The sequence below is a fragment of the Phalacrocorax aristotelis genome, chromosome 24 (genome assembly GCF_949628215.1).
Source record: "Phalacrocorax aristotelis chromosome 24, bGulAri2.1, whole genome shotgun sequence".
Taxonomy (NCBI): Eukaryota; Metazoa; Chordata; class Aves; order Suliformes; family Phalacrocoracidae; genus Phalacrocorax; species Phalacrocorax aristotelis.
Genome location: NC_134299.1, coordinates 1,923,328 through 1,950,839, shown reverse-complemented (window position 1 = coordinate 1,950,839; position 27,512 = coordinate 1,923,328). Strand labels below are relative to the sequence as shown.

The 27,512-nt window shown below is 54.0% G+C and overlaps 2 protein-coding genes across 11 annotated transcripts in view; one reads left to right on the top strand and one right to left on the bottom strand.

Moving 5' to 3' along the window:
* Nucleotides 1-6,042, bottom strand: part of NSD3 (nuclear receptor binding SET domain protein 3) — a 45,333-nt gene extending 39,291 nt beyond the window's left edge. For 7 of the 10 annotated variants that reach the window (XR_012657411.1, XR_012657412.1, XM_075074723.1 and 4 more), the window contains exon 1: nt 5,873-6,042. The gene's annotated coding sequence lies outside the window, so the exon portion shown is untranslated. Of the gene's footprint in view, nt 1-974; nt 1,039-2,238; nt 2,425-3,784; nt 3,883-5,872 lie in introns of those variants that run through there. The other 3 variants (XM_075074725.1, XM_075074724.1, XM_075074726.1) reach the window with 3 other exon arrangements.
* Nucleotides 6,043-11,568: 5,526 nt separating this feature from the next.
* LETM2 (leucine zipper and EF-hand containing transmembrane protein 2) lies at nt 11,569-19,546 on the top strand. Its single transcript, XM_075074503.1, has 10 exons — nt 11,569-11,760; nt 12,497-12,953; nt 13,125-13,268; nt 13,614-13,748; nt 14,200-14,403; nt 15,475-15,594; nt 16,212-16,322; nt 16,466-16,552; nt 17,304-17,378; nt 18,021-19,546. The coding sequence occupies exons 1-10, from the start codon at nt 11,714-11,716 to the stop codon at nt 18,069-18,071; spliced, it is 1,431 nt and encodes a 476-aa protein (XP_074930604.1). The 5' UTR covers nt 11,569-11,713; the 3' UTR covers nt 18,072-19,546.
* Nucleotides 19,547-27,512: the final 7,966 nt, after the last annotated feature.

The window sequence follows — 27,512 nt, the reverse complement described above, 5'->3', positions numbered from 1 at the left end:
CCAGAACAACAACTCCTCCTCCAGGCATCACCATCAAGTTTAGAGCCTCCTCGAACCCTCGTTCGCAGATCAGCAAGAGATATTTACATTCAGAAGACTGCCTTGAAACTGTACATCTGTATAACCACCTTCTAGTCATACAACTCCACAAGTACCGACTGAGAACTTGGGCCTCAACTGTTGCATCAGGGAGGAGGAAAAAAAAACACAACCACCCTCTCCCTGACTGTGACCTGTGGGTTACGTGATTTGGTTATCCAGTTCATTCCTCTGGCAGCAGGTCAGTGGCATGTCGATGTGGACAACGTTACAGAAATTCTGATCTGTTGCCAGGCTGGTATGTTGAATTCACTTAAATCTTCCTTAAAGACTCCCTAAAATTGAGCCACAACATCAGGTGAGGCTGCATAAAGAACACCAGAAAGCTGAGGGTACAATCCACAGCCAAACATTTCAGTTTGAGAAGCACTGAAGTTGTACAACAGCCGAAGTTAAAGGTTTCTGCCCTTAAAAGCATTACCCTGTCCTGTCCCTCTGAAATAAGAACAGGCCTTTTTCTATTACACTGGCAACTTTCAGTCTTTCATTAAGATCTTCCACACTTTAAAAAGTTGGGGTGTAAACCAAACTACTCTGTGCAGCATTTCGCTAGGACACCAAGGTTTGTTTATTCTCTGGGATGTTACGTGCATATATCTGGCCGATTACCACGTACTGTATTAGGCCATTCATAACCACCCATTCTAAATCCATCTATAAACATCATTCAAAAGTTGATGATCTACAGACTGCTGAGTGATTTAATACTGTTTATGAGCCTCAGCCCTGCTCCTAAGAGGAAGAACTCCCTGTCACAAGGCTAGAGCACTAAGCCGTGACAACACTACAGGCTTCTCGTCACGGTCACGTCCATCTTGGGTCTACAGTAAGATGCAATACTTGACCAACATAGCCAGGAAAATCCTTACCCTTACCTTGCCAGGACAGTTTGTTTTTCTCAGAAGGGCTGAAATAAGGTATAGCAGCAAAAATGCAGTTTTGCTAGTGTGGCTGCTAGAAGTTCTCTGCTGATACCTCAGTACAACTATCCCACCAAAGCAGTATTAATGAGATCCAGACACGGCATTAACAGAATTCAAAAGCTGCATTAGAGTGTCTGGTCCCTCTTATCTCCTCCACATACAGCCCTCCAGGTCAAAGTCTGCCCACGCTGTACCACTCTTCACAGCAGCCAGTCCCAGCTGTGAGTTCCTAAAGCTCTCAGCGCACTCACTTCCACAGGCACTAACTGAAGAGTCATCAGCATCCTTCACTTTGTTACCCGACAGAAGTTGTGGATTAGTGAACTTCAAAACACTACTTACGCTGGTTTTAGGAGTTACCAGTAAAAGGAAACAGTTTTGATCATTATTTTTAAGTAATTCCTTTCTGGAGCTCACCTGTGTAAAACAGCCCTCAATGCAGCCTATGCTTCTGTCAGGACAATTTGTACACCAGCCTCGCTGTCCTCCTGTACAGGCTGCAGGAGCAAGGATTATTGCTTCACTGAATTGCTGCTCTCAACAGCCTTAAAACACAGGAGGTTGTTCTCCCACAGAGCTTACATCACTGAGAGCTCCTTCCTTCCGAGTCTTTCGCTGTCATCATGGTTTTGCTGCCATCATGGTTAACATACCCAGGTTTTCCCACCCTTCCTCCTTTCCAAAACTCTGCATCAATTTTTTTTTCATTCCTCAGTCACCACCCAGTGAAGCGGCATCTGGGCTGTGTTAGGCTGAAAGGACAGCCCCTGGAGCTACCAAAATAACAGAACAAAATGATGGATCCTGAACATATAAGAATCTCAGCGTTTAAACCTAAGGAAGGATTACTTTGTAAAAGTCAATCCCAAGTTCTAATGCAAAGAATACCCCACTGTCATCGAAATATCAACGACAGGCTCAAGAGCCGTACCCACCCTTCCTCAGCAGAGGAGAGCCACCTAAAATTACAAGTGAATGTGGTTTTCAGTGATACGCGTTGATCTTGCAGAAAAGTATTTCAGAACAAATTCTTCTCGCTACAACAACGATTACTCTATTACAGCACCAGCCTCCTCCAAATTTAGTTTCCAAGTATGACCTGTAACAGAGACTGTCTGGAACTCAACCAGCAGGTAAAGAAATGATTTAATTATTTCATGGTTTATAGAAATGGATACTTTACAGCAGCTGGGAAACAACTTTAAATCAACCGTACCTTCAAAACTGCAACTGAATTTCCTAATGAGAGCAAGGGAGTTTGCTCTCTAAAACTGGGCAGCCAGCATTCTGTATCTGTCCTTCCCCACAGCTGTAGGATCTTCTGACCGAGCAGGAAAACACAACTCCCTACAGGCACCAAGACTCTACACAAGGCCACTCTGTGAGCAAATATTTTCACACTGCCCGTGGGAGAGTCAATTCAAAGCATCAGACGAAAAAGTAAATGAAAGAAAAAAAAAAAAAGCATCAGCAGTACAAGATAAGGCAGGTCAACCTAACAGAGCTCTTAAAGTGCTCTTTCTTCCATTAACAATAAGTTTGTTTCACTTCCCGTACCAAGCTTCTTAGCTTGCCTGAGTGTAACTCGAAAAAAATCAGCTACACCTTCAATGGCGAGTGCCCAGTCATGAGAAAGTTTCAAAGAGATTAGGAATCCTCTGGGTTCACATTTTTCACCAAAAATTGCACTTATTTAAAGCCATTTTTAGCATGGGTATTTTGCAAGTTCACTCGCAGAAAACAAGACGCTTATGAAGTTCTCAAATATTGCTTTCACGCCGCAGTAAACTAAATAGTAAGTGACCTCTCAGATTATCAAACAATTCTGAACAGTGCTGCTCCCATTTGATGAAAGCTTTTCTTCCTCGCAAAGACGGAGTTTTGTAGGTTTGCACAAAATACAGCAACACTGTAGGACACAACCTATAAAATATACGACCATGCATGCACCCACTGTGTTTATTCCTCAGTCAGCAAGAGCTCAAAAAAAAAAGTGAGAGAAGATACAGTAGCTCTGGAGTGCGTAAGAGAAGTTTCCTGTATGTCAGAAGCACCCACCGCTATTCATCACCGAACAGGAGCCCAAGGTAAAAGCTCCCAAGCCTGAGGAGGGAGGACTGTCTCCAAAGCCTGCTGGATGCAGGCCTCGGAGGAACTGCCCGTACCTAGCCAGAGGCAGCCAGGAGCCAGCGCAAAACGACAGCGCTCTCCCTGCCCAGCTGAGACCTGCGGGGTTCTGTGCGCCTCCTGCCCACTGCTACCAGCTGACGAACCCTGCTCGTCTGAGGCTGGCTACCGCCGCGGTGACAAGCTGACACAACACAACTACTGATAAAAGAGCGTAGAATGCACATATTTTAAACTGCATTTCCACAAAACCTTTCTGAAGTAATTTCACCCTTTTCCGTTGACAGCCACCACGTGGGTGGCCCTGCCTAGAGCAGCTGGGGTGGCACTTGCTCGAGGACAGGCATTTTACATAGATGGAAAGTATCTGCTGTGAGAACAGGAACTGTCCTACTGGCTCACTGACTGAGTCGAAAAAGCAGCTATTTGAGTCACTCTTACGTGTTCAGCGAAGAGTGTCACTGCCTCGTCACCCTGAGCTGGACTTTCTATCAACAGTCTTGAAAGCAGAAGTTCTAGGCCATCTTTATACACAAACAGCAGCCCAGCTCCTGTCCACATAGATGTAAATCAGAGAGATTCAAAGACCTGTTCACATCCTGCCACTCTGTCGCTACCCCAGTCACCACACGTACCTTTACTGCCATTTTCCGCGCTGTTTCATTCCAACGTATGCCTGTATCTACCCTGCGCTGGTACTGCCCACCTCAAGGCTCTAATCCACGCAGCAACTATCCTCCGCAGATGTTGGCTGCTACACGTGTTTTACAAGCAGATAGCTGGTTGGCTGGAACACGCTAGGTTGGTCGGGATTTAAGTGATGCAATCGACTACTGTCCTGTTTCCATTCCTCCTCCCAAAACCTCAAGGCCGCCCAGCTGGAACCACATAAACGTACAACCTGGCTTTCACTGAAGTTCAGCGCACACCTGCCACCAAACCCCTCACTACAACTGAACGTACCCGCGCTTTTTCTACAAGTCGTGTCAAAAACCACCTGGAGGGCTGCCTTTATCAACTGTGACAGCATCCTGCAGTCGCCAACTTATATGAACTGTAGACGGAAATAAAAGTTATCCTTATCGATTCCTGCATCCAGTATTTGCTGTCTGCTTTGTCACGTTTTGTTCTGGATGTCCTTAAGAAATCATGCATGGAAAGTTTTATTTATGTAGGTTAAGACAATGCCAAGTTTTTCAACAGCACGTAGACTCACTAGCAGAAAAACTCTAGCCTGTGGATTTCTACTGACTTCAGCCGGACTGAGCAGTCTCTACTGGCAGACACTGACGGTGAATCAGAGGCCTCCTGACAAACTTTAAAGCATGTGGTAAGGCTGACTACTTCCCTGTATACCTTTTTAAAGGTGGTTTGGTTTTTTTTTTTAAATGCCAGAAGAAACAGTCATGTCTGTAATATGGTTTTGATAAGGCGACTTTTAACAAGTTTCCCAGGATGACGTGGAAAGAAACAATGGGAGAGCAGCAAAGAAAATGCTACGCATTAAAAAGTAAAAAAAGAAAAAGACAAAAGTGGTGTCTCATTTGTTTTTAGAGCCTCAGGACTGAACTGCGAAACACAAGGGAAAACCTTTTTTTGTTCAGGGACAGTCACAGACTGATATTCATGTAACACCACCAGTCAGATCTGTGGCAATACCAAGTACTGTAAGAGTCATGACAAGCTTTCACACATCAAAACCAGCGTAATAACTGCAGCGTATCTCGTGTTTCACCTCAAACTCAGGCAAGCCTGCCGAACTGAAAATTGCAAAACACAATTGTATTAAAGCAAAACATGCAGCCTTTGGTCATCATCCTCTACTCCTAGTTTGTAACTTCAGAAAGCCCAGGCTCACTTTTTGGAGCAGTATCTTTTCAAGCAGTTCATTAAAATAAAAATAAAAGAGAAACCCAAAACCCTGCCAAAGCATTCTGTGGGTGCCTCTACAATAAGCCACTGGAAAACCTAAACACTCATCAAAACAGGCAACAACTTTTTCTTCAGCTATGATTATAGGCTACTTTTCATTGTCTTTTAGGTTGGTTGGTATATATAGAACTACATTATCGTTAATATTTCACTTTTTCTAACAACAAATTGGAAATCTTAAACCTGTATTGAAATTTTTGAGTGTACTGGCAGTCAAAAAGAGCCGAGTGAGGCACACAACAAAACAGAGGACGATGCAACAGTACTTCAAAAGAAAAACCAGACACAAGAACCAACAAAGCCTCCGCTTAAGGGCAGCTCATCAGAGCACGCACTGGGAACCTTCGGGTCTGAGCACAAGTTGACAAGTGCGCGGTTCGGCCACGGAGGCGGCCCCGCACGCTTCAGGAGAGCGGGGAGCTGCCTCCCGCCCCAAGCTTCTCCCCACGGGAAGGTTCGGGGCTCGCCGGGACCGGCCCCGGGCGCTCTCCCGTTACCCGCCGCGGAGCCGGGAAGGGGGAGCCGCCGGGGGCCGCCGCTCGCCCGAGACCCAGCCGGGTGGGACGAGCGACCGGGCCCCGGCCTGCCCCTCCGCCTCACGGGGACGGCGTGCCCGGCCCTGCCCGCGGGATAGGATCGGCTCGGGACGGCCCGGGGCCCACCGCCCGACCTCCCTCCGCGGGGGCGGCCCCGGAGGCCGCCGCAGCAAACATGGCGGCCGCGGCCCCTTTAAGCCCGGGCGGGCCGCCGCCGCCGCCCCCGCCGCCCGCCCGCCCGCCCGCCGCCCTCACCTTCAGTCTGTTCCATTCTAACTGCCCCCGCCGCGTCCGCCCAGCCCAGCGGAGACAAAGGCCGGCGGCGGGGGCGACGGCGGCGGGCCTCCTCCCGCAGCAGTAGCAGCACCAGCACCAGCAGGCCGCGACGGAGCCCCGGCCTCGATTTCCGCGCCCCCGCCGCTGGCGCCGGGCTCCGCCCCGGGAGGCCGCCCGCCCCCCCCACCCCACCCCACCACCGCCCGCTCCCGGCCGGTGAGGCCAAGGGGAGGCGCTCGGCGGGGCGCGGGCGGGCGCGGGCGACCGCTGGCGGCGGGGGAAGGCGGCGCTCCGTGCCGCGCTGCCCGGCTCCCGGCCCCGCTCCCGCGCCCTCCGCCTCCGCCCCCCCGCCGCCGCCGCGCACCGCGCAGGCGCGCGCGCACGCGCCGCCACCGCCGCGTCCCCATTGGCCGCCCCGGCGCGCCCGCCGCAAGGCACGCCGGGGGATGTAGTCCCGAGGGGGCTGAGGCGGGCGGGCAGCGCCGTGACAACCCGCCCTCACTTCAACACGGCTTTAAACTCAACGTCACGCCGTGTCCCGGGTACAATAACACATCTTCCTACGGAAGCTGGCGGCTCTGGCAGGTGTACCCTTCGCTGGGTAAAAAACTGGCTGGACGCTGAGCCCAGAGAGTTGTGGTGACCAGAGCTAAACCCAGTTGGCGGCTGGTCACAAGTGGTGTCCCACAGAGCTGAGTTTTGGGGCCAGCCTTGTTTAATATCTTCATCAATGATCTGGACGACGGGATCGAGGGCACCCTCAGTGAGTTTACACGTGACACCAAGTTGGGCGTGAGTGTCGATCTGCCCGAGGGCAGGAAGGCTCTGCAGAGGGGCCTGGACAGGCTGGATCCATGGGCCGAGGCCACTTGTGTGAGGTTTAACAAGGCCAAGGGCCGGGTCCTGCCCTTGGGTCACACCAACCCCAGGCAACGCTCCAGGCCTGGGGCAGAGGGGCTGGGAAGTGCCCGGCGGAGAAGGCCCTGGGGGTGCTGGCTGACAGCGGCTGGGCATGAGCCAGCAGTGCCCGGGTGGCCAAGGAGGCCACCAGCCCCCGGGCTTGTGTCAGCACTGGTGTGGCCAGCAGGAGCCGGGCAGGGATGGGGCCCCTGTGCTCGGCACTGGGGAGGCCCCACCTCGAATGCTGGGCTCAGGTTTGGGCCCCTCGGGACAAGAAGGGCCTTGAGGGGCTGGAGTGTGTCCAGAGAAGGGCAGCGGGGCTGGGGCAGGGTCTGGAGCACAAGTGTGCTGGGGGGCGGCTGAGGGAGCTGGGGGGGTTTAGCCTGGAGAAGAGGGGGCTGAGGGGAGCCCTTCTCGCTCTCTGCAGCTGCCTGAGAGGGGCTGGAGTGAGGGGGGGGCTGGTCTCCCAAGTATCAAGCGATAGGATGAGAGAAAATGGCCTCAAGTTGTGACAGGAGAGGTTTAGATTGGATATTAGGGAAAATGTCTTTACTGAAAGAGTGGTCAGGGATTGCAACAGGCTGCCCAGAGAGGTGGTGGAGTCACCATCCCTAGAGGTGTTCAAAAAACTTGTAAATGTGGCACTTGGGACATGGTTTAAGAGGCATGGTGGTGTTGGGTTACAGTTAGGTGGTGACAGTTAGACTTGATGATCTTAAAGGTCTTTTCCCACCTTATTGGTTTTATGATTCTATGAATAAAATCCACGCTGGGTGCCCTGGTGCCACAGAAATCCAGCCGCTGGGATGGGGACTGCGTGCTATCAAGCTATCACTCCATGAACCCCCGCCTCACCACAGCACCCACAAAGCAAGGCGAAGCATACCACCTGCTGACGAGATGCGCGATGCCTGAGCCCACTGAGGCAATGGCTGTTCCAGCAGCCCTGGCTTACCGGCACAATGGCAGCTGTGGGCACTGAGCGCTGGGCATGGAACGAGGCATTCTGGCAAAGCCCACTGCGTGCTGAGGGGTTACCGACCCCACTGTGCAGCTGGAACAGCCCCAACAAACTGTGCCGCGCGTTTGCACTGCTGTTAGGAAAGAAGGACAGCACAGCTGAGACGTACCGCGCACATTAATGATGGCCGGGCAACATGAGGCCTGGGCAAAAACCAAGTTCTGCAGCAGAGATCGTAACACACCTTGCGGGGTCTAGGTTTACCCCCTGAGGTTTGGTGTCTGGGTTAGACAGAGAAAGAAAAAAACGCTGTCATCCTCAGCAGTTTCTAATCCTATTTTGGCTGAAAAGTTATGCATTGAGATGTTTGCAATTAATTCCCCTCCTCCACAACCCTCAAGTCTATTTTGCAGAAGAAAACACAACTGAAGTGCACACAATGAATCTTTCCTGCAACAAAAACATTAATGTGCAAGGAAAAAGAAGGAAAATGGGAAGCCAGAAAAGCACAAGAGAATGGAAAGTAAACAAGATGGGAAGATAAGATGATGTCTGTTACCAGATAAAAAGTCAGATAATAAACCAAGAAGAATTAGGTAGAGGGAGAGACACAACCCAACATGAAAGAGGAAGCTGAGGAGATACGAGCTTTATGAGCCACTGAGCAAAGATTGAGCAACGATTTCCAAATTCACGGCACTTCCCACTGCCCAGAAAGCAGAGGCTCGGAGCCCACAGCGAGGAGGCGTTTTTCTTGTCTGGGGCGGGGAGGCGGGAATTGCTGTAAGAAAGTGAATGTAAGAAGCGATTCTCCTCCTCCTCAAATACAACAAGGCACCAAAAATGGAGGTGACCTAGAAATGGCTTTCTCTCTCTCTCCTCCACCCTCTGCAATTATAAATGCTTAATATTAAGCACTAATAGTAAGGTTAACATTAATATATGGGGGTCCTGATGTTCCTGCAGCTGAAGTAGTCAAGGGATGAGAATATATTTTCTTCCTGATTCCTTTTGACAACTAATGAATGTTCTGACAGGAATTAGAGTTCTTCCTCTATTTTTCTCCTGGTCACTTTTCTTTCACATAACTTTTTTCTGCACCTGATAGTTTTTACTAGAAATGCTCTGTTGGTTGGGAAAGGACACGCAGAGCTACAGCCGAACGCAGATGAGGGAAGCACCACGACAGCAGTTTCACCTTCCTTGGCCCCTGAGGAAGGCTAGATGATCCATGCAGGGAAACACAAAACGCCGTTTTGCTTGCCCTGTGCAGGGACTACAAGATCCAGCAGCTACTCCCAGAATAATGCACGATCACAGTAATTAGCGATCCTTGCCAGGATCGCCACTCAGCTGGCACTGACGAGCTGGCGGGCTCTTGACCCCAGCCCTCGGATGAGCACTTCTGTTGCTCTGCCGGCACTCGGGACCCCAGCGCCAGACTCCGCATTTCCAGCTCCAGGAGATCATCGCACATGGTTCAAGCCAGCGAGCGACCGCAGCTCCATCAGTAACAGACCCCAGCATTCCTTTTACGCCACACACTTGGGTGCTTTACAACAACCCCGAAGACGTACGCAAGAGAAAACAATATTCTTGAACAATCAAAGAGGTGCTGTGGTCTCCCTGAAGAATGCTCCCCTCTAAATGTGGCGTGCTAATCGCTTCCAGAAGCTGTACCCCAAACCGCGCTGCCTGTGTGCTTCAGAACGGTTCAGACCGCTGCCTGTTCCTGGACAAACGACCTGTGCCCGGTGCCGTTCCCAAAGAGAAGGGGTGGCTTTGCTCAGGGGGCTCGGAATGGCAGTGCAGAGGCTGCAGCTCCCTAACAGGGCTTTCAGCAGGCAGCGTTGAAGCACGGCTCTGACCCCTCACCGCTTTAGTGACTTTCCTGAGGGCCTGGAGCTTAACGCGGCGAGGGAGCATCCATCCATCGGTCTCCTTTGGAACAGGAGAGCCTCGCCCTTGTTCATGCAGGAAACTCTTGAAGACGTAATCTAAATACATTTAAATTGCAGTTTTGAACACTGTGAAAACTAGAAGGTAAATAAGCATGTCCAGCAGACTCTGGTCTGTGCGGTCCTAGAAGCCCTCCCACGAATTCACGTCGAAATACATCTCTGAGGAGACAAAATCAGTGTTTCCAAGTTCTTGAAAGCTGGAGCGCTAGCGCAGTAATGCAGATCTCCCACTCTAGCGTGGCGAGCAAAGGACACCTCCTTAAGCCGGGTTCAGCAGACAGGCATTTGTGTTTGCCTACTCATCTAGTTTTAACTCCTATCCCATCGCTTCCTCGAGCCTCTTGCAAGGGAAAAGAAACCAAAACAAAACCCTCTTCTGCAACCCCAGGGGACGTGGTTTAGCAGAACCGACTCTGGCAGAAGAAAGCACACAGGAACTGAATTGCACTATTACACGGTCTGCATTAACAACGCAGAAATGTTTTTGACAGTAAAAAAGTATTTGGATCAGCGCTGGGGTGGGCTTTTCTTTTTTTCCAGAATTGGAAGGACTTGGAGACCAGCCCTTTCTGGGAAATGTGCTTTCCAACCAATGGAAGACACAGCAGCGCGCCACAAGCTCTGGCGCCAGACCTCGGGAGCTTCCTGCTGCGCTTCTTACCCATCTTTCCCCATTTTATCTTATACTTTTTAAAATATTGTTCATCTGTTTAGGCACCCAGAAGTGAAGCTGCCAAAGGGTTACAGACCCTCTTCATGTGGGCAATAAAATGTTTCTTCCCCATTAGTCTCCCAAACACAGGAGCCATTTCGAGACCAGGTCTCCTGTCACCTACGAAGAATGCTCCTGCAGCCGCCTACGTGTCTCACCAGATCCACAGACCCACAGCATTTGTCTCAAACATGTGAGGGCTTGAAACTTCCTTCTGACACCTAATTCCATGTGCAAGCTGTTCTTGGGTGATGATAACACACCAAAGGAGACTCTACTCTTACATGCCCCGTTGTACGCGCAGCTGCTCGGAGCACATTCTGCTGTGTTTGGCTACAGACTCCAATCGCTTACACGGGAACTCTGCACATAAAAGCAAAGTTTTGTTCCATACGTGAAACTCAAGGGATGCTATCAGTGCTCAGCCGGAGAGCAGTGGCTCGCTATTGCGGGCTGCCAAGCGGCTGATGGCGTTTTCCCTTTTGAATTTGACCGCTTCACGAGCTCTCCTACCTCCCTACCAGGACCGGGGCCGAGGCTTGGCGGGGTGCAGCAGGCGTGCGGAGCGTAGCTGGGGGCGGCCCTTCCAGCCGGGCGCCCGTCTCCCTGCACGGCTCCCAGCTTCCCCCCCCTCCCCCCCAGGCACTACGTAGTGATGACGCCGCTACAGCTCATTACTGGCGAGCGTGTGGAGCCGGCGGGAGGGAAATCCGAGAGGAGGGTCGCCAGCTCCCCCCAGCCGCGGCCCGCGCGCGCCCCCTCCTCACTCTCCTTCACGTCACGCCCAGCCACACCGCCTCGCTACGGCGTCACGCGCCGGCCCGTGACATCACCCTCCACGTCACGCCCACTCACACGTCCCCACCGCCCTCGCAGCCAATGAGCGGTCCTTTTTAAGGGCACCTCGGGTCAATCCCCGCCCCTCCCTGCTCCCATTGGGTGGCCTCCTTGAGGGCCGCAAGCCGTTCCTTCTGATTGGTCCCCGCCGCCGGGGTTGTGACGCACGGCTATGGCGTGATTGGGGGGAAGCATAGAGCGGCGCTCGGCGGGCTAGAGCGCCGCCGGCAGGGCGCGATGGGACAGCCCGGTAGGGCCGGGGGTGAGCGGGGACCGGTACGGCGGGGAGGGCCCGGCCGGGGCGCAGGAGTCCCGCCCCGCCCCGCAGCCCCGCTCACGCCCCCCCTCGCCGCCCTGGCAGCGGCGCGGGCGGGCCGGTGATGCTCCGAGGGCCGCCGCGCTCCCCGCCCGCTGCCCGGGGCTCCCCGGCCCGGTGACGGCGCGGCGCCATGGCCTCCCGCGGCTGCAGCGCGCTCCTGGCGGCAGCCAGGGCGAGGTAAGGCGCGGGGCCGGGGCCGCCGGCGCTCCGGGCCCGGCGGCGGAGCGGGACAGCGCCGCTGGGGGGGGGGGGGGCGCGGGGCCGCCCTGGCGCGAGAGCGCGTGTCCTCGGCGGCTCGTTCACGGCGGCGGGCGCCGCTCCCACCGTCGGTGCGACATCGGCCCTTCAAACCGGCGTGCTGCTGCGGGGCTCTGCAAAAGGGAGCCCGGCTAAGCGCGAGAGGCGAGGCCTTCGGCTTGTCTAAAACGGAGGGGGTTCGGCAGCTCTCGCGGTGCGCCGCAGCCTGCGGGCTCTCGGCTCTTTCCTCAACAACAGATCGAGCTGTCCAGCCCCTCGCCTCCCGTCGGCGCACGGCATCCCTTTGCCAGCCGACGTTGCTGAGGTGGGAAGGGGCAGGAAGCGCGGACAACTCCGTTCTAAACGCCTGGGGAGAGCAAAAAGGGGCTTTGGTTTTATTTTGGTTGCCACTAGCAAATTTTAGCCAATGCGATTGGTAGAAGGGCTTCCCAGAGACAGCCTGAAGTCTTGAGCTATTCTCCCCCAAGAGAAGAGTTGTTAGCATGGGACAAATTCTCAATATTCTATGCATTGCGGAAGGATCAGGCACTCAGATACTAAGCGAGCCACAAAATTAGTTTCACAAGCTTAACTCGGCGCTGAGAACGCCAAGTTGCGTGTAACGCCTAGGTACCTTAGCCACAACACACTATCACTTGCTTAAATACCTCTCCAGTTTCAGAGGCTCCCATCTTCTGGTGCACTCCAGTTCTCCATACTCTCCAGCAGTTCCTTTTCTCCAACTCCTGGATTCTCGTTTAAACTGGACTTGCGTAAAAGACTCCGAAAACCAGCCACGGCTGCACCGCGCACGGCTGGGCACCGGCCTACCTCACTCGCCAGCTGACGTTGCACGAGCGTTTCACATGTCCGCCAGCTTGCGTCAGGAGCTCCGAGACGAACCTCCACCCCGCCGAAGTACTGTAAACCAGGGCACTAAGCCTGCTGAAACTCCAACAAAGCAAGTTGTAGAGACTCCCGTGGGAAGAAAGTCTTTACGCCAAAAAATCGTGGATGAACTGAAACACTATTACAATGGATTCCACTTGCTTTGGATTGACACCAAGGTGGCTGCCAGGATGGTGTGGAGGCTGTTACACGGTCAGGTCCTCACTAGGAGGGAGAGACGAAGGGTAAGTGCCAGACGTACAAACGCTGTGCTGAAGTGATGCTCGAAGAGGCTGACTGTAACGAAAGCAGTTCAACTGCTCAGTTTCCACGCTTCTTTGGAACATGTTTTTTGGGTTTTTTGGTTTTTTTTGTCTGGTTGAATAATAACTTCTGCTGTGCTCTTCTCCGTACAGCTGCTGAGAACTTGCGCGGATCTCTTCCGGCTGGTTCCCTTCCTGGTGTTTGTCATTGTCCCCTTCATGGAATTTCTCTTGCCTGTATTCTTGAAACTCTTCCCTGAAATGCTGCCCTCGACGTTTGAGACCGAGTCAAAAAAGGTGTGTGTCCTTTCTGGCGATGTAGAGTGTGTGCTCCCGCTCGTTAGAACAGCTGTACAACTGCATGAAGAGCTGTCGTTCCCCGCCTGCCGCTGTAAATGAGTATTGGCCTGACAGCCGTGTCTAAGCCAGGCATTCCTAGCGCTTCCCTAGGCAGGACAGCAGAACTTGAAAATTGTGCTGTAAACAGTGACCAGTAGGAAAGCGCACAGCAATTTTGTTTTCTCCAGTAACCAAAGCCTATTTGCTTTCAGTACCGAAGTCTTATTTCACCTCTCTCCCAGAATCCCCTCCCTTTGGATTTTCAAGCAGAATTTATAATTGTGTTTCATTTCCTACATGAAGGAAGAAAAGCAGAAAAAGAAATTAAATGCAAAGCTGGAGTTAGCAAAGTTCCTGCGGGAGACCATTGCGGAGATGGCCAAAAGGAACAAAGCAGATGCGGGACAAGGAAAACAATTCTCTTCTTACGTGCACGAGGTAAAGGGGCTGTGCTGGGGATGACGGCAACGGTGCTTGAATCAGCGTTAGTGCTGCTGTTCGGGGCAGAGAGGATGGGATCTGGGCAAGGACTGCAGGCAGGTTTGACGGCACAGAGCTGTCCTGTCAGGTGCTGCTGTTAACCGGACGCCCTCTTGCAGCTAAAACCCTACTGGCACGAGCTTTTGACCCGTCTGTCAGAGCTGTCTGCACAGACAAGCACTTCCATCCCGGAGCAACAATGAAAGTTCTACCCTGTGAAATCCTTTAAGCTGCTGCTCAAAACCTCTGTTTCACTTTGGCCTTTTAACTATATCATTCTGTTTCCATCGAGAGACGGGAATACCAGCGTGAGAAATGGGAAGGGCTTCTTCCTTCGAGGGGGAAGAGGATTCGCAAACTGATTCTGGTTCAGTTTGGCTTTTGGCTCTGACGTCTCTGCTTTGTTTAGATTCGTCACACCGGCCATCGGCCCAGCACCCAAGAGATCGTACGCTTCTCCAAGCTGTTTGAGGATGAGCTGACCCTGGAACACCTGGAACGGCCGCAGTTGGTAGCTCTTTGCAAATTGCTTGAGCTGCAGCCCATTGGCACCAACAATCTGCTCCGCTTTCAGCTTCTGCTGAGACTCAGAACTATCAAGGCAGATGATGAAGTAAGTTTAAAATAGCACAGGTGGACCGCTTTGGTGGAACGCACGCTTTTTGCAATCTCAAGTTCTGCCCTCTGAATCACAGACCGCCTGCTTTACATAAGCATGTGTCACTGCCCACGCTCCATCCTCTGATGTGAAGTTTGATATCGATGGGAGTGGGATTCTCCCCAAGAGAGATTCCAGAAAAATACAGAATGGGAGTTCCATCTTCCTGCGCCCTTGCTGCCTTTGGTGAACCGAATGAGTGTGGCACTGCAGATATTGTCACTCTTTAGAACAGCCTTATATTCTTATTCTGGAGCCATACGAACTTGTAAAAATGGAGGTTCCAATTCTGGAATAAATATTGTATGGAAACAGCAGATCTTAACCAACTGAATTGAGGATAAGTTCATATCAGTTTATAAAGCGGCTGATTTATTTAGCCTGGAGAAGGCCAAGGGGGAATGCTTGCTGTTTTCAGCTGCCTAATAGGGTTATTTAGAAAATGGAACCAGACTTAAAGGTGCATAGCAGAGGGGCAACAGGTAATGGTCATAAGTTGCAGCAAGGGAAATTCCAATCTGATAAGGGAAAAAAAAAATAATCGGTGGGTGGGTAAACAGCAGAACAGGTTGTCTGGAGGTTGTGAAATCCCCGTCTCAGTCCCTTCCAGCCTACATTTTATGATTGTGTTGGAACTGTAGTTTGGAATGGTGTTAAGAGTCCTATCACGACATGGAAGATATCCCGGAAAAACTCTTGCTAGTAAGAGGTGGCCAGTTCTGAAAGGCATGTGCTGCTAACCACAGGTTCAGCTTTAAAGCCTGCAACGCTGACAGCTCTCAGGGTCACCTCTCTTTGAGGGGAAAACCAAAATAACTAGGATCAAAGTTTTTCATCCTCTGTAGCTGAAGACCGTCAACTTTCAAGGACAGAATGAATTATCTAAAGGCAGTTCTGTCTCATCTTTGTATTGGTATGACTCTGCCCATTTACCTAAGCTGACGTTTCTTTGGGCTCAAGCTCATCGAGTGCATCAGGGTTTTGGCTCACTCGGTGCCTAGATAGGAACATTCCTTCTCATTTCAGATGATTGCCAAGGAAGGAGTCAATGGCCTAAGCGTGTCTGAACTGCAGAGCGCATGCAGAGCCAGAGGAATGCGATCACTGGGCCTCTCAGAGGAGCAACTAAAGGAACAGCTCAGACAGGCAAGTACGATCTGCTCTGCTCTTGTCTGACAAGGCTTCTCCTAGGACAGAGCAGCGTGCAGTGTTCAGCTAGAGCAGGCACGGTTTCACTGAGAATTCGTGCAAGTGTTTCTAGATGGATCCTCACCTGCATAGCTGAGCTTTAAGGCATGAAGTGTCCAGATTATGTCTTAGACTAAAGACAAAACCAAGTAGCACCAGGGCCAGCTAGAAGCAAGATGAAGCAGGGGGGGCGGAATATGTTTTAAGCTTCTAAAGTAGCCAAGATTTGTAGCAGAGCCAACACTAGTCTTTTATAAGCGTTCAAACAGATTTCAGCTACTCTGTAGGTGCTGTATTTCAGATAAGCTGTAGATAATTCAACATACTTAGCTTTCAATATTGGCTGTTTGTCAGTGGTGATGTTGGTACCTCACTAGTAGCTGGAAACTTCCTCCCTAGCGTGTATTCCATACAGTGTTCTTAACTCTTCAAAACGCTTTCTACTCATTATGGTAGCTTAAAACTGTATTAACTCAAGATAGCCTTAAGATCTTTAAGGACAAAGAGCACTGTGTAAATAAGTACTGACGTAGAGCCAACATGAAACAACTTTTCCTTCTGTTTTCTTCTAACAGTGGCTGGATCTGCATTTAAAAGAGAACGTTCCACCTTCCCTGCTGCTGCTGTCCCGTGCCTTGTACCTAATAGATGTAAAGCCACAATCTGTTCCGGTTCCACAGAATAAGGTGAGTTGTTTGAATAAAACTTTAAGGTTAATAGTTTAACCATTGCGCATTATAAAAACGAAGCACTGTGACATGAATCTTGTTCTTTGATCCTCCCAGTGGACTGAAGTTATAACTGTACTGAACTGTATGTTCTTCCGTAGATAGGTGAAACTGCTGAAATCATGACGTCCGTTCCTGAAGGTCAAGAGGCCCTAGTGGATCCTGCCCCCATTGTACAGGGAAGAAAGGTTAGAAAATATCAGTCTACGAGTAGGAAAATGAGTGTGTAGTGCTGTAATCTTTGGGAAGAGCATGTGAACAAACCTTTCCAAAGCTGGAGAAAGCCCAGTGTCTGACACCACTGCACAGAGCGCATAAGCAATGCCTGCTCTCGCACTGTGTACACGTTTTTGCCCGAGAGCCTCACAGCTGCATACTCTGACCTAAGAGACAATGGAAGGGTGCAGAGATCTGCTGTGGCACATCTTGTCCTGTGCTGGAAACAGCTGCTTATTCGATACCATGTTACAGGCACCCAGCAGAGGAGCACGCACAAACTTCTAAGTTGCATAAAAACAGAGACCTCAATCCAAGAACATTTAGCTCAGAGAAGCCAGTTAAAGGTGACTTGTTCTAAGCTCTCCTAGTGAACTTGGGCTGAGTTGTCCAGGACAAAAAGAGCCAAAATTCCTAGAGCAAGACAGCCAGAGTGTATGGTTATCAGCATACGGCTAAAGTGAATTCCTTAGCTTAGTCCAAGCTGACAAAAGCAGCGACAGAAATTAATTTTGTGACAATATTTTGTCAACTGCTAGAAATATTTCCAAATCGCTCTGTTAAATTGTGTAGGGGAAGTGATGGGAATGCCAACATACAGCTTTCTCAAGCGTGCGTTGCCGGGAGCAGCCTTATTCAGAAGGGAGAAGGGGCTGTCGGGGTCTAGCCAGAGCTTTGTTTTCTGGGAGGGTTCTGTGACTTAAAGCTGCTTTTTCCTTAAAGAATGAAGAATTTGTATCTCAGCCAGCAGAGAAATTGCCAGTGTCAGACGTGTCAGTTAAGCCTCCCCCACAAGAGGTAAGCTTCTAAAAATTCTTAGATTTTCCAAAGGAGATTGTTCTTCACACAGTTTATAGACAAACTGTGGAAATTTGTGCTACGTGATGTTGTGAATGTTAAGTTCAAGGAGCAAGTGAAGAAGTTGTGGACGAGAACTGCATTGAGGGCTGTTAACTACAAAAATACCACATGTGACTGAGGGACTGCAGTCAGACTGGGGAAGGTAGCAGAGCACTGGGGAATTACCGGTATGTCCTTTCCTTGTGCTCTGTCTTGATAACCTGCTTTGGACCACGAGGATGAACCAGCCTCCGTCAGAACCACCGCAGTGTTAAGTGCCATTTTCTATCTGTAAAAAGATTCCTACAGTGACTTGCCTTTTCTTTCACCCGCTTTCTTTCTGTGACTATTTTATTTCAATTTAGCTGCTCACATATACATCTAGGATCCCCACTTAAGGCAAGTTTGGGAGTCCAGACTGACTTTTACCAACAGGAGAATGCTCCTTTACCCTGAAGAACTTTGTTCTTAGTCAGCTTTCATTCTCCAGAGCCACTTCCCAGAGTAAATGGGAAGATACCTTCTTCAAAAAAAGTTTTGAATTTTGAGAAGCATTTGCATTGGTACTGCCTAAAATCTGCAACTTTCTCTTGCACCTAGACTAAATCGGAAGCAGCTCAGAGCAGCAAGGCCGGCGCCAATGGAGTCTAGCCCGAAGCCAGCAAGGACTGCCTAACGTGGGAGAGAAGAGCTTTCACGTCTGCACCTCCTTAAAGGGAAGAGTGGTTTTCCAGGAGGCTGCTTTACACAAGAAGGTGTCAGTAGCCCTCAGGGGCCCCTCTCTCTGTTCCAAGCTTATTAGCAGCTAGGCCGTGCTAAGGCTATCTGGGTGGCACCAGCTTCTCACTTGTACTGGATCCCCGACCCCCACCTTTTTAACTTATGTTGTAAATAATGTTAATAATGATGCTACTGTCTGTGCTGTTCCTGAACAGGTGTTTGTGCTCTTAAACCTTAGGAAAGGCAGCTTTTCTCAGAATCACAGAAGGGCAGGGGTTGGAAGGGACCTCTGCAGATCATCTTGTCCAACCCTGCTGCTTGAGCAGGGACACCTCGAGCAGGGTGTTTTCATTGTCAGGAAGGCCTGGGCGCAGAATGAGCTAGGCTGGAAGTCCCGTAAAGCCTGTTCTATGGTTTGAAATCATCTGCCAGAACATGAAAACATCTGCCAGCAGCTTGCCCTGCTGCTGCAGCTTTACAAGCTCACGCTCTTGGTCATAGTTAGCGTGGTTTAACCAATAACTAGGGAAGGGAATGACCCGTGTGGCTGTTGTATTTAACTGTCACATTCATACGAAGGAGAATAACCACAGCAGAGGGAGAACCAGCCCTCCCCGCAATGCTGTATTTGAACTTAACTGTTCAGAAAGACTTAAGAACATGCTGGACAAGAGCAGAGCAGTGAAGAGGGCAGCTCCTACTGCACGAGCGTTTGCATTCATCAGTGAGCGCCACAGCAGGTGCCAGACGCTGTCACAGGAGGCAGAGACTTCCATTTTTAGGATCCCACTGGGTCGTGTGAGGTAGTGACCTGGGACCCCCCCCCCCCCCCCACATTTCACAAGTCCAATGTAAGACTTGATTAAACTGTTATCAGGCTCCGAGCTACACATCAGCAAGTGCTCTCAGAGTTAATCCTCTGCAAAATGATTCTTCACACACTCCAGTGTTGACTGTTTTTTTTGGTAGACTCTACAGGAGGGTACTGAGAAGCTGGTTTTAGCATTTGTTAATTTTTTACTTCGTCCTATGTAAATGTTCAGGAATTACATGGATTTTTGAATACGTGTATTTATACTTACTGTAAAATTAAAGTTAGACTTGGTGCTAAGTAGAATGGAATGTCTTTTCTAGAGGTCAGACAGCCTTTAGAACAATCCGACTCAAAAAAAGCCAGTCATCTCAAGGTCAGGTGTTATCGGCACTTTAAACACGTGACTTGAGGCTCTTACTGGCAACGCGGAAACACCTTGCAGAAGACGGCCACCGTGTGCTGTGCTCCTCGTTCTGTACCTGCACCCCTGCCGTGTTAGTACAGCCCGCGTGCAGTGCTGAATAGCTGTATTTAATCGGTGGTTCATAAATGAGAGCAAATGTTATTTCAATAAAATAACCCCATTGCTCAAGCGTGACTCCTGCCTCTGCGTAGCACAGCTGAGATGCTGCTGGTAGCCGTTACTCTGCTGACTGAGACAGAATAGCCCTTGGCTACTCGTCTGGCCGACAGAAGCCGGGGCTCCCTGGTAACACCCACAGCTTGAACAGAACCGTGCCCCAACATCTGCAGAGCCCGCCTCGTCTTTCACCCCCTATCGAGCGGTGTACGAGTGTCCAGTGCAGGATTTCACTGGTGTCCAGCACTGAGATCGGTGTGCAGAAGCAAAAGAATGCCAGTAATTTCTGTGCGATGGCTAAAGCATGTAAACAGGGCGATGGAATTCAAGGTGAGCGGGCAGAGCTGCGCGTGGGAAAAGCCTCCCTGTTTTAAAGTGTGCAAGCTGGGCTTGCAGAGCCAGCCTCGTTCACTAAGCCGTACCAAGGCAAGAACATCACAGACAGGAGGAAGGTTAGCCTTTCCGATATGGTAAATGAGCTCAGTGTAACTGCGGATGGGATTTGAAGGGCAAAGGAGGGGCAGTGAAATAAGCTTGAATAACTTGTTACTGTGGGGATGGAGACAACCCCAGCCAAGCCGGGTGATCGGCAGCGGGGTTACCTTCGAGTCACCGAAGCTGCTGTGTCAGTTCTGAAGCCGAAGGTGCGTGTGCTTTCCTGCAGCTCCGAGACACGCAGAAAAGCGGGTGCCGTCACCCAAAGGGTCGCTGCCACGGCGCCCTCGGGTTTGTTTGCAAACGGTGTCGGAGAGCCGCGCCTGGGGGATGGCGGCTTAGCTCGCTCTAATGAGATCATTGACCCCAGCCCCGCACCAGCGCGTACAACAATTCCATGACTATCGGTGATGTTTCCAGCTCCGCCGCACTGCCCCAACCCCCCGCCCTTGGCCAGCGGTCGGTAGTTTATATTCCTGTTTCCAAGGGACGTGTTTTTCTAGGAGAGGCACACGCAGACCCCAGCCGGTGCTTGCCCTAAGCTGGGACCCGCCGCCGGTGCCCGCGGGCTGCGCCCGGCAGCACACGGAGCTCCGCGCCCCGCACCCCGAGCACGCGTGGGGCGCCGGGCCCGCAGCGGGGCGCGGCCGGTGCCGCCTCCCGCCGGCAGATAGCAGCACCGGCCAGCTCTTGCACCGAAAAGGGCCCGAAACGGGCTGCTCGGAGCGAAACCGCCTCGCTCGGGAGCGGCCCGCCCGGCGCCGCCCCGTCCCGCTGCATCCCCCCCACCCCGGGCTCCCCGGCAGCTCGGGAGAGCCGGGCCTCGCAAAGCCGGGCCTCGCAAAGCCAGGCCTGGGCAGCACGTGCCAACGAGAAACCTGCAGAAGCCCATAAAACCACGTAAAACCTCACGCCACCCGGGTGCAGGTCCTGTGAAGCCCTTTGCATTTAAGCCAGGATCCCGCCTCCAGATATAAGTGACATTCAGCAACCGGGATTAAAGGCACTCGGTCCCTGCCAAGTCAAGTCATCCCGTTACCGCAGCGGGCTCTCGCTTGCTGCTCCCGCTGTCCCTGCGACCTGGGGCTGCCTGAGCCGGCGCGGAGTGGGGACGGCCGCAAGCGTAGCCCTCTCCTCCAGCTCCCGCCCAGCCAACAGCCTTGCTGGGTTCGCGCTCCAGCTCCCCAAGCAACACATAAAAGCCACATGTACGAGGTGCGTTGCGAGCCGTTCTCATTTTAAAGAGCTGGCTGCGGCCCTGTAACAACAGAGCAGCACATGGAGAGTCTGGTCCTTGCACGCAACCCTCCCATAACAACCAACGTCTGTGTCAGGGAAGGCAAAATGGGGCTGAGAAATTGTGTTTATTTCCAGGGCAATTAAGAGCCACAGGAGGGAGTGTTACCCAGAAATGCCCCCTCGGCAGAGCCCGTCTGAAGGCACCCATCAGGGCTGAGGAATTTCAAATTCCCAGAATCAGCCATTCATTAGCGCAGCGTAATGAAGTGTTTTCAGCACCAACCAGACTTCAAAGCTTTCTGGTTTCTCCGCGCCTGCAGCAGCAGATGAGCTTCAAAGCTCAGACCCCGGCATTGCGTCCAGACCAACTCCAGCCAACAGAGGCAAAACGAACCCCCTCGGACGAGCGCGCTGCGGAGCTGGCCCCGCGCTTTGTGGTGCTGCCACGGGCAGGGAAAGGCAGCGGGGAGATGCTGCCTGCGACCCGGCCTCCCCACAGCCCCCACGGGCAGCGCATTGGGGGGCACAGGCGTGTCAGAGATGGGCTTCCCCAAGGCTCCCACGCACGCGTGGGCAATGGTGCCTGGTCGCTGCTGCTGCAGCCTGCCCAGGAGCCAGTGCCAGAGCCACGCTCTGCCCCAGGGCCCCCAGCTGAGCCCCCCCGCAAGGAACACCAGCACACAAATACGCTTCCTCTGCTCCCAACAGCTCGTCACTGCTTGCAGCCTGTGGAAGCAAACCTGCCTGATGCTGCGGCCAAGCCCAGCAGATACCTGCGGCGCAGCAACAACAGGCTCATCCTTCCCCTGCCCTAACGCTGCATCCAGCACAGACCGGTTTGCCAGCAGCACTAACAGCTGAGCAGGATCAGGCCGTCAGCTTCCCAGGGTAAACAATCCAACAGGGACAGGCTTGGAGAAGCTACAGGGTGGAGAGTCACTAAAACAGCATTATCGGAGGTGTCTGAACACCTGACTCTGGGAACAAGGGTTTTGCATGAATGTGTGTGCCCACAGCCCTCTGGGGAGGCAAGGGCCAAGCACCGAGTCTCTCAACAGCCAGGAATGGGAGTCAACAGCAGCATCATTTCCAGAGAAACCCCAGCTGAGTGCTTGGGCAGGGGCAGGAGCGAGCAGCTGCGGGGAGGAGACCCCTCTCAGCCCATTTCACAGCCTCAGTTATGCAAAAAATAAACCATTCCCTAGAGAGCAACAAAAGCACAGCCCCAGAACAGGGAAGCACTTACCAGTCGTGCCCAGGATGCTCTGGAGGCTGCAGGCTATAGGGCAGGAGCCCTCCTCCTGCTCTGGGTTTAAAGGGACCCACTCGCCCCCCGCCCAGCACAGGGCTCCCTGGGGGTGGGGCCGGCCCTGCCTCCCCAGGGGCTTGTGGCAGAGCCAGGGTGTCCAGCAGGTGAGCAGGGCTTTGCTTATGGAACCGTTCCTGCTTGCAGATGGTGGGGGGCACAGCATCCTTGGGGTGTACCCAGCCTGGGAGCCGGAGGAGGCACCCACCCCCCTTACCAGGGGTCCTGCTCAAAGCATGGCTGTTCCAGGGGGCAACATGGGGCTGTGACAATGTACAAAGCACTGACAGCTCACGGGTTGGGTCCGGTCACCCAGCAAAGGGGGAGGGGGCTGCACCCCAGTGCTGCTGTCCCCAGAGGAGAGGGAGCAATGGCTCCATCCTGCCCAAGCACATTCGGAGCACGGTGGGGGCTTGCTGGGGCTGCCCCGGGCCGATGCCCCAGTCCCTGGGGACAGGCTGCTGCCCGCCTGCCCCCGCGCACGCCTCGGAAGCGCTCCGCAGGCCTTGGCCCTCTGGGGATGCTCGTTCTGGGGATGCTGCACAGCTCAAACCCCAGCCCTCAGCCTGCTCCAGGGTGATGTGCCCCACGCAGCCAGTGGACCTGCATACCGGGAGATCCACCCATGGCCACTCGAAGGCTTTTCTCCCCCCTCCTGAGCACCACAGACCTCTCTGCCCCAGCTCCCAGCACCCGGGGGGCTGTTTGCTCCTGCCCTAATGCAGAGGGCAGTCAGGACCCAGCCAGGGAAGAGTAAGCTCTGCCAGCGAGCCCTTTGGCTGCGGAGGGGCAGAGACACGTGCCCCCCCTGCCAGGGCTGCTTTGGCTCTGCCAGGCTCACAGGAAGGGGGTGCCAGCCCCAGGGAGAGCCCAGCCAGCACCTGGGGCGCTCACGTCACCCCCGAGCCGCTCTGCATCCCCATCTCGAGAGGAAACACCCCTTCCCACCACCAGGCTCTGTGCTGCACGGTGCGATGGCAGGCCTGGCCGGGGGACAAGCACTGCGTTATTCTGGCAGCCTGGAAAGTTAGCAGGGTGTTCGGAGAATTTGGAGTTGAATTTCAAATTGTCAGGGGCTTTTCTGGTCTCGGTGCAAGAGGTAGGCAGAAAATTACTGAGATAATACCCTTAATTTCCTGCAAGTGGGTAATGTTCCCTTGAAAGACTGCCACTCCGATAGTCCTTAAATACATCTTAGGAGAACATCTTACACCACATAATACAGGATAATGAGGGAAGTCATCTCCTGCCTGGTGTTGCAGGCCTGTGACTGCTCCAACTTCTGTGACTGAACCCTTCCTGGCAGTATTTAGCAACCGCCTAGGGAAGTCTGAGGTGAAATGATCAGATAATAGCTCTTTCGGCAGCTGCTTTGCCAGCTGGGCTCGCCCAGCCCAGAGAGGAGCAGCAGGTCTGTCCAAAAGGTCTGGCAGCCCTTGAGCATCCTGCACTGTGTCAAAGATGCCTCTGGCCAGGGATGGGTTTATCTGCTGGGGTCAGGCATCCCTCCAGCCCTGCAGTCATTGGAAACTCACCCACCACTGCCATCCTTAAACAGGGGGCTTAGATACAATATATTTCCTCCGGGTAACCCAAGATCCGGACAAGCTGCTCAGCTCCATGGCCTTGGCAGCTTCACCGGGGTGTCAGAGGCTGCGAGTTACCCGGCCGAGGTGCCGAAGCACGAGGAGGTCTGTTCTCTGCTGGTTTTATGGTCGTTAACAGTAATTAACATGGGAAGCAGTGGTTGGCACCCAGGGCCGTGGTGGGAACCCAGCCCCGTGGCTCGGCTCAGCCCCTAGCAAGCTCGCAGCAAGCTCGCAGCAAGCTCGCAGAAAGCTGTCCCCATTGCCTACCTGCTCCCTCTGAGCCCCGAACCTGTGCCGGCTCCCCAAGGCTCCCTCGGGATGCTCCTGCCCCCAGCCCCTGCTCAAGGCGGAGGGAGAGGAGGAGGCTGGCGGGGTGTCCTGGGCGGGACGAAGGCAGAGCCAGCCTGCGCCTGCCGCAGAGGGAGCAGCACATTCCTCTGCTGAGAGGTTTTGCAGATGGAGAGCAAAGAGGGGCTGGCGGGGAGCCTGCGGCATCACCTGGGCGCTGTGCTTCGGCCGCCCGGCCGTGGGCGAGCTCAGGGCGAGCCAAGGTGCTCCCTGCAGCCGTGTCCTCCTGGCTGGGCTCTGCTGCGACCACACCATGCTGGCGTGTGTGTGAGGGGTCGCTTCGTGTCTGTTTTCCTCTTGTGTTATTAATTTAGAAAGTTCTGGAAGCCAGGGCTTGCTCCTTCCCGGTTTTCCTGCGGCGACCCCCAGCCGCGCAGCAGGGTTGCCAGCTTCGGTGTTTAGCCTAAAGGTGAGCACAAATTGTGAGCAAAGCCACCCTTCTCCCGGGGGGAACAGGGCGCTGGAGCCAGGCGGAGGTGGGTGAGCCCAGAACAGTCTTGAGCTACTTACACATCTCTGAACAAACCCCATTTTCAGACCAAAAAAATCGCCGCACCCCCAGATGCTTCCCACAGCCCTTGGAGGTCCTTGGCTGCTGCAGGGCTTTCTGGGGGGACAGGGCTCAACCCCCTCCCCCCCCAGCAGGCAGCCAGCCCCTGGGCTGGGAGAGGCAAGTCCTTCCCCGGTGGATTTGTGCTGCAGAGCTGCGGAGAGGAGCTCTGGTCCCCCATGCCCCTCGGCAGGCGCCTGTGGGCACTGCGGGGCTGGTGGCCCATGCCTGAGTCTCGGCTCTGCCCGGCGTGCCGGGACCCCAGGCACTGTCCTGGGACCCCCTTATCCCTCAGGCACAAAAAGGGGAGAGTCAGCGGTTTTGCTACATGACCCCCCGAGCGAGCGGAGGAAATGAACCCAGCAGAGCCCCATAAATTACTGGATTCTGTTCTGCAACATCGGGCAAATTAAACCTTGCAGAGATCCAAGGCCGTGTGTGCTTTGGCGTGGGGAGAGCTTTTCCAGCCATGCTGGTGCCAAACACCTTTCAGCCCTCCCCTCGGCTCGGAGAGCCGGCTCCTCCAACGGTTTAGCCTTCCCTTGGGCATCCCTGCATTCACTGCTCCCGGCTTGAAGCCAGGCTTTATGGCACCCGTGCCTGCTGCCGTCCCTCCAGCGGATGCCATGCCGGCGCGGGGGCAGCGGCTTGCCCGGGAGACGGGGGATTTCTGCTGGATGCTGGTTGGAAGCATCTCCTGTGCCACAGCCAGCCCTGGTCCTTGCATCAGCCTCTTCTGCAGAAAGCTGTTGGGGAAAGATGCACTGGTCAGCACTTTCATAGTAGATTAATATTCAGAGGGAAAAGCACTGATTTAGTGAGGCCCAAGCACAACAATGGCTGAGATTTATAGTCTCCTGTATTCGAGCATTGCATTCCTAGCAGGCTTTCTGTCTCTGTTATAAATTTGTAACAAAGGAGACGGAGGCTTACACCAGCCTAAAGTAACATAGAACAAGGGCTCGATAGCCAAACCTTGCACAGAACCTCACGGAGTGCAGGCAGCAACGTCCCCGCGTTGTCTTCCAGGGATGGTCCCGTCCCGCCTCTGCCCATCCCCGCGCCCCCGCACGCCCCGGCTGCACCCGATGGAACCCCGGCTGCGGCGCAGGGGTGCTGGGGGGATGCTCGTCCCCCGCCTGTGCTGCAGGGCTTCCCCCGCACCCAGAGCTGAGCCACGGTGCTGCCACCGGCCCGACACAGGCTGAGCTCAGCATTTGGGAGCATCCCATCCCAGAGCCATGCTCCGAGGCCAGCTGTGGAGCGAGGCAGCACGCAGGGGTGCCGAGGGTGCAGGATCCCTTCTGAGCCCACCGCACAGTGGCAGGGCTTGGACGGGAGCAGGAATTGTCTGCAGTTGCCCTGGTTCATAACTGATGTTTTGTTTGGATGAAATGAAGCCGATCCGTGGTGTTTGACAGGGTCTGGTGTGTGAGCTGTCAGGGCGGTGATGTGCAGCAGGGGAGCCTCGCTGAGAGCCGTGCCAAGTTCCCGGCTCGGGATGGCCTGAGCGGACGGTGCGACCGGGGCCGGGACGCGTGCCAGGACACCAACAGCCACCGCAGGGCCCGGCACAGGCGCCAGACCCCCTGTGCGAGCGGCCCCTTCCAGAGCTGCCCTCCTCTTCCCCTGCCTCGCAGCCCCCCATGCCCAGCATCCACCCCACTGCCCCAGGGATGGGGCTGCCCGAGGCGGGGGTGAAGGGACACCCACTCCTGGACATCCCCAGGCTTTGGGGAGTGCTGCCCCGAGCCCCGGGCAGAAGACAGCTGCCGCAGGCTCCCTCCCCAGGGGCTGCGGCCGTGACCAAGCTCCCGCTGAGCCTCTCACGGCCTCCGCTCGGCAGCTCCCCGCCTCTCGGGGCAGGGGGCAAGCTTATTTCCTCACAAGAAAGCAATTTACAGCTGGAAAGCTGCCCCAGCTTCACCACCACGACCTCCCTCGCGCTCCACTCGCCATCGGCCACGCTGTGAGAGGGGCTGTGTGGGGCCATGCGGTGCCGGGGGCTTCTGGCACCCCTCTGCCCACCCCGCTCGCCTGCACGGCTGGCAGAGCTGCCTTGCCCGTCCCGCTGCCTCTGCCGCACAGAGCCGGGTCCTGCTGCAGCTCCGAGGCACAGCAAGGGTTGTGGGGGGGGGGGCCCGCGTGCCCCTTCGCAGGTTGCCTCTGCCGCAGCTGCGCACATCTGGCTCCATCTTTGCTCAGCTGTGGGTGGCCCGGGGGGGGCCGGAGTCAGACCCTTGGGTCCCGCTGACCCTGCGGCTGGGTGGGACGTGGTGGGCGGAGGGGGTGGCCGGGGGCAGCGATGGCCCCGAGCGTGGGGGTTGCTCCCTGCACACCCACCAAGCCACGCTCCAGGAGCCGTGCCATGGGACTCTGCCTCAAGGTGGAATTGCAAAGAAGGTTTCCTGCCATGGCTGGCAGCCGGACAAAGCCGAGCTCAGCGCTGAGCGGAGCAGCCAGGTCCTGGGCCTGGGCCAAGAGATTGTCTTGGTCCTGCACAGCCGGAGA